Below are 6,337 nucleotides of genomic sequence, written 5' to 3'. Positions count from 1 at the left end.
TCGGTGGATATGAGCGTTGTTTACTTATTAATAGGTCGTTCATATCAGGTTCACATACACCAGCTTGCGTTTGTAATTATCTATTAGTAGTTTGTATACTTTTTTCTTGATTAAGATAACTTAGTTCATACATCTTTGCCGTCTCCCGAGCTTTGACTTTTTTTGTGTTTGGTCATGACCTAATAAAAAAGGGGTTTTTCTTATTAGGATATTAACATAATGTTTCTTTACTACTTTGTACTATCCTAAACCATAGGAACCATTTTGATGAAAAAAATTATTGCAAACTTAACTAGGTAGGTAGTAGTTTTTTCTTATTTTTGTGCTTTTTACTATGGACATTGACATTCCTCTCCCCCAATTTTTTATTTGTTATTATTTATTCCTTTTGACTTGCTTCTTTTCCTTTTCTTCTTCCCTTTTTATTTTAATACTCTCCACAATAAAAAAAAATGGTGGGAAAGGGAGAGAAAAGGGAAAGGATGAAGCTGATCGAATTAAGTGAGAAAATTCCATGGCAGCAGCAGAGAGCTAGGTACGGAGAGAAAAGAAAAGGGAGGAAGTATTCCAGTGACGTCAATCATACTAACATATTTTATACTACATAATAAAGTAGTCATTTTCTGCTGCTATTTACTATATAGTTATTGTATTGTCTAGCTCGAAGTTGGGTGATTCAAGGACTACTAGAGAGACACCCTGGATACAAAGTTGAATCAGCTGTTGACTGTAGTCCTTTTACTTCTTTGTTCATAATTATTTTCGACGTTGTATGTCAAAGTGAAATTATAATAAACAAACAAATGAAGAAAAATAAATGAAATGAATTTCAGGACTGCAGTCAACAGCTATCTTAATTATGTCTCCAGTCCTTCTCTTTAGTAGCCCTTGGGTGAGTTAATGGGTTTTTTATTATTATTGTCATTCAGCTATAACGCATATAAATTGTTTATTTTTTTATTTTTAAATATAAATTTTAAATCGAAAATAATATTTATACTGAGGGAATTATTTTCTTAATGATTAAAAAAATAAATATAAAAGAATTTTTTTCTTGGAATTGTTTTTCTTAATTTATTTTTTCCTTCTCTCTCAGCTTTGTTTTTATTTTTATTAGAGAAGAACATATTTGAAATCAGTTTTTTTCTGTTCTTTCTCTATAAAAAAATCATTAGTTTATATCTATTTATATATAAATAGGCAGATATATATATTTTTTTGTTTAATGACCCAATAGCTATTAAAGACTTAGCAACGACAAGTATACCATCGGAAAGGGTGTTATTAATATAACGAGTAGCAAAATGTCTTGAATGCAAATTATATATGTCTATATCACAATTCAGTTATTAATGATTATATTTGTAACTGTAAATCCTAATCAATGTCGTAAGTATTAAGACTCAACTGTATCTTATATGAATGTCCGGGCGCGCCTTTACTGCGTTTCTTTCTTTTTCCGACGTTTTTTAATCAAACGTAATAAAATGTTGTGTTGACTGTTGTGAGGGTGGAGGATGGGCAGTCTTTTCAAAGAATTGCATAGCCAGCTTTACACTTTACACACAAACAGTACGTCAATTTATTATTATTTACTTGGTCTATTTTTCTATTCTTTTTTTTCTTCTACTAAGTCTAGGAGGTAGATAGCGCGCTCCATCTTTAGTGAATGAGTAATGACGTATTCGATATTCAGCTGTGCTTGTGTTCCTAGAGGATATATCATATCGAAATAAATAATAAAGTCTAATATTTGACAGTGAATCCGAAAAACTCCCTCTTGATGTCTGGATATTCGACCTAGAACAAATCATTTTGTATATAAAATGGCTATTCCCTCCTCTTCCTACTCTGGATTAACGGGATGTGTCTACATCTTTAATCTCATCATTGGAACTGGAGCATTTACGCTTCCGAAGGCCTTTTTCGATGCTGGGTAATATTCTGAGTATTGACTCCTTAGAGCTTAATGTGATCCCTTCTTCAAAACCTCTGATACATAGGTGGATCCTTGGTACGGTCATTCTCTTTATTCTAGCATTTATGAGCTATCTCACTGCTAGCTTTATAATTGAATCAATGGCTTGTGCAAATGCCATGCTTCATTGGAAGAGACTCAAACAATTGAAATCCTCTACCAATGGTGGATATGTAAATGATAATCTCTTCCGGGCACACATTCCCAACGTTGCTCATAATGATCCTTTAGAAGACTCTGATAGGTAGGTACGAATACATACTCATAGATGATAAATACTTTTATATAGTAGTAACTTCATACTTTCATCAATCTAATTCTATCTTTTCTGATAGACCTGGTTTCCCGGATGAAATTGAGCCACTTTCAGAGAATGCTCCTTTACTTCTCGGAGGTCCTAGTACTGAGGATATCGTGAATATTGAGCGCTCTAGAGTCTGTGAATACTATTTAATCTCTGAGATTGTGGAATTAGGCAAAATGGCGTCTTACTTCTTCAGTAGATTTGGAAGAACGCTCTTTTACATTTGTATTACCATTTATCTCTATGGTGATCTTGCTATTTACTCTACAGCCATTGCCAAGAGTCTAACAGATGCAACATGTCACCCTCTACCGAATATAACTCTTCTTCCAACTGGACAGGATATCCGTGATCTTCCTTGCAGAACTGATATTACCCGAGGGGAAGCCTATCGTATTTCTCTAATTGTTTTCGTATGCCTTGTTGGCCCATTTGCATTTTTCAACGTCCAAAAGACTAAATACTTACAGATCGCAACAACTTTCATGCGATGGTTTGCATTTATCTCCATGATCATCATCGCTATTGTGCGAATCGCTAAAAAAGAATGGGCCCCAGAGCCAAAGCCAGATCCTCCAGTTTTCCGAATACAAGGATTAAGCAATCTTATAGGAGTATCTGTGTATTCCTTCATGTGCCACCACTCTCTCCCCTCTCTCGTCACCCCTATTTCCAACAAGTCTAAGCTCAATACACTCCTAGCACTTGACTACACACTTATATTGGGATTCTATTTTCTACTTGCCTTTACTGGAATATTTGCCTTTAATGATCTACAAGAACTATACACTCTGAATTTTCCACCAAATCCAAATGACGGGATATTTATGGAAGGAGTGAGCTATTTCTTGGTCCTCTTCCCTGTTCTGACCCTGAGTACGAATTACCCAATTATTGCAATTACGCTTCGTAACAACCTTAAAGCCTTGTTTTTAACTGAGGGACGAATGTACTCCTGGTGCACGAGGAGCTGCGTGTTTCCTCTATTAGCCATCGTGCCTCCACTCATTGTTTCACTGATTACGGATCAATTGGAGGATCTTGTGGGTATAACAGGGAGCTATGCGGGTGTAGGGATACAGTATGTTATCCCCGGATTCCTAGTCTACTATGCACGGAAAGTCACAACCCAAACCATTGGAGTAGGAGTCAAAAATCCGCATGGATCTTTTTTCAAGCATACATACTGGATTATTTTTGTTCAGCTTTGGGCTCTACTCTGTGTTGCTTTTGTCACTTGGAACAATTTTTCACATCTTTGATAGATGTGTAAATATAAAAAAGACTAAGATAGGAATGAATTAAATCCCCTGTGATAATTAATAATAATACTTAACCTAGCTCCATACTTTCTGAGACATGACTACTTGATCCAAATCTACCTGCTGCAGTCTTTAACGTTTTCATACGTACCAAACTATCTTTAGAAATTAAATATACTTTTTATTTTTATAATTGTTATAACTTTCATTAAAGTCAATTTTTATATACAGAAGACATATAGTTTTACACCAACCATTAGATTTTATCGTTTTGCTTTTTCATAGTTTGAGTGTGATTTTTTTTTATTTTACAAATGTATTTATCTATATGCTCTAAATTTAGCCTGTTCTTATCAGTGTATTTTTTGTATATTTTAATGATAAAAAGAGACTTCCTTAAGAAGAAATAATAACCCTCCTGTTATTGCAACGATGTATTAGATAAATAAAAGAAAATTGAATAAAAGAAATACATAAAAATATGTATGTATATCTACTTCATTCACACATATATTTCAGCTCTAATGGTTCAAACATTTTCAAAGGGATATAAATCTTAAATGTATAAAATCTTTTATATATTTTTTTTCGAAGCTATAAAAAATTTATCTTAATTTATTTAAATATTGAATGAAGGATACAGAGAGGAATTGATGGTTGAGTGAGTTCATTTAAAAAAGATGCCGAAGGAAATAGTTGAACTCTGCTCCCGAGCTAGGCTCCAATTCCTTCTCATCCCAAGAAACGATCCTTCTATTATTTACATACATATGAAGTGACATGATACTTTGATTTACCCATAAGAATGGGACTAATATTGGCAGTTTGCAGCTATAATCGTGTGACAGTAGATCTAAAATTTAATCACTGAGCCATGAATTTAGCTAAGGAAGATGATATTAGTGAAGGTGTAGGCATTTCGGAGAAGGCGGGAGCGAAACACCGTATGGGCTGAAAAGTTCTGGGCTTCATACATAGATGCTGCTATTTTTTTATAAGTCACCTACTTTTCAGTTAGTACCATTCTTCAATAGACAGTTGTCAAAATTTCATGACAATTTCTACTTTAGTTTGTGAGTTAAGCTACTTTTGTTATTTCGAAAATAATGGATTAAGAAAAACGTGTTTTAAATTTTCTCTGCTTCTTCATCAGAAAAAAATAACTTACAAGCTAAGCAATGGCTTGAAAAGTGTTATGGGGAATCCGCTCTATAAAACGAACAAATAATAAGAATGATTATTTAAAAAGAAACACTTTTAGGGAAAAGAAAAAAACCTGTTTCCTTTGTTAAGCCAATCCATGTGTTTTGAATTAGACATCTGTTAACATCAGCTGTCTGTTCTATGCACAGAAATTGTACTTGTATTTTATCTCTGGCTAATTGATTTTTTTTTTTTGGGAGGGGGGGAGGGGAATAAATAGCTCAATGGAGAACACGCTCGGGAGAAATTGTTCTCATGAACTCAATGTGGTAAGGTTGGATACTCGATCGTAAAGGTAATATACTTAATGTATATTAACTTTAAATGACAATTCCTAGGTCAGATGGAGGAATTGTAATATAGTTTTATTTAATCACTACAACTTCATCTGACCAATTAACGTAATATAAAAAAAGAAATGTATTAAAACTGCTATAGAGAAGAGAACCTTCAAAATTTAAAATAATATTAGTAAAGGGAAAATATTTGAATAATATTTACATATAGGTAAATATTATTAATTTATTATACTATTTAAAAAAAATTTACAATTAAAGTACGCAGGAATTTATCATTCAGAGCAAGATTGCAACACCACGACAATCTTTAATTAAATAATAAACTAAAAATAACAAAAGCGCCAACTGATTTTCCTTTTATAATATCAAAATTGTTCTATTTCTCTACGTTTTCCCCATCCTTAGATATAAGGTAGAATCGATTATAGCTATACATCATTATTATAATTCCTAATCCTTCCTTTAAAAAAAACAACAACAGAAAATGGCCCAAAATCAGTTTGCAGTTGTAATTCAATAACTGTTGGGAATTGTTCACAATTAAATAAGAGCTTATTCAAGTTCAACGGATCAACGTTCAGAATCCTGATTAGAAAAAAAAGAAGCAGAATCATTGACTGTTGACAACAAAATATAATGTAGATTTTTGTTTAGTGAGTTAACAACCTGTAATGACATGGTCAGTTACGGATTTTTTTTTCTACTAGTAGCTTCTTTCTTCTTTTTAGTATTCTTAACATATATTGGTAGAAGTCAACAAAGTTTTTGTTATGCAGTGAACTATTTCCTACTACTAAATGAAGAATAATCCATTAGTTAAAAAGAATTGGCAAACTACCAACGGATTTTTGCCTTTTTCGTATTTTTTTTGAAAGATAGATATAATAGATCACATCAGTAGAATTGTAAATGTATACTGTATGGATCTTTTCACGTGACATTCTGGAAGCATAACTAATTATAACATATTATAAAAAGAAATCCTTGCTCACTAATACAAACAATATATTTATTTTCATTTTTAAACCCATTAGATAAAGTTTCCGAGATATTTTCTTTTGTGGGAAGGGGGCAATTGCTTCATTTTGCTTAATAATTACTCATACTTATTTACTAATCCTCCAAAATAGTGTCACTTTTTGTTTATTGTCTAGTTTGTGAGGTCAGTGAACATACACTTAATTCAAATTGAAATAAATAATTGTTATTGAGGAACAAATATGACGTTGACATCCTTTGGAGATAAGCCCTTTGTCGTGTGAAGTCAAAAACTTAATTTGACACACACCAA

General features: G+C 32.5%; 1 protein-coding gene and 1 long non-coding RNA gene across 2 annotated transcripts; one reads left to right on the top strand and one right to left on the bottom strand.

The window, feature by feature from the left end:
- LOC121127116 (uncharacterized) lies at positions 1-444 on the bottom strand. The gene is made up of 2 exons (XR_005867539.2): positions 235-444; positions 1-179 (listed from the first exon to the last, which is right to left on the bottom strand). It is a non-coding gene; the product is annotated as an uncharacterized lncRNA (long non-coding RNA).
- Positions 445-606: 162 nt separating this feature from the next.
- On the top strand, positions 607-4,024 carry LOC121127107 (transmembrane protein 104). The gene is made up of 4 exons (XM_040722484.2): positions 607-1,572; positions 1,640-1,936; positions 2,004-2,222; positions 2,314-4,024. The coding sequence occupies exons 2-4, from the start codon at positions 1,827-1,829 to the stop codon at positions 3,542-3,544; spliced, it is 1,560 nt and encodes a 519-aa protein (XP_040578418.1). The 5' UTR covers positions 607-1,572; positions 1,640-1,826; the 3' UTR covers positions 3,545-4,024.
- Positions 4,025-6,337: the final 2,313 nt, after the last annotated feature.

The sequence above is a fragment of the Lepeophtheirus salmonis genome, chromosome 1 (genome assembly GCF_016086655.4).
Source record: "Lepeophtheirus salmonis chromosome 1, UVic_Lsal_1.4, whole genome shotgun sequence".
Classification (NCBI taxonomy): Eukaryota; Metazoa; Arthropoda; class Copepoda; order Siphonostomatoida; family Caligidae; genus Lepeophtheirus; species Lepeophtheirus salmonis.
The sequence above is the reverse complement of the archived record's forward strand: the minus strand, read 5'-3'. Positions and strand labels throughout refer to the sequence as shown.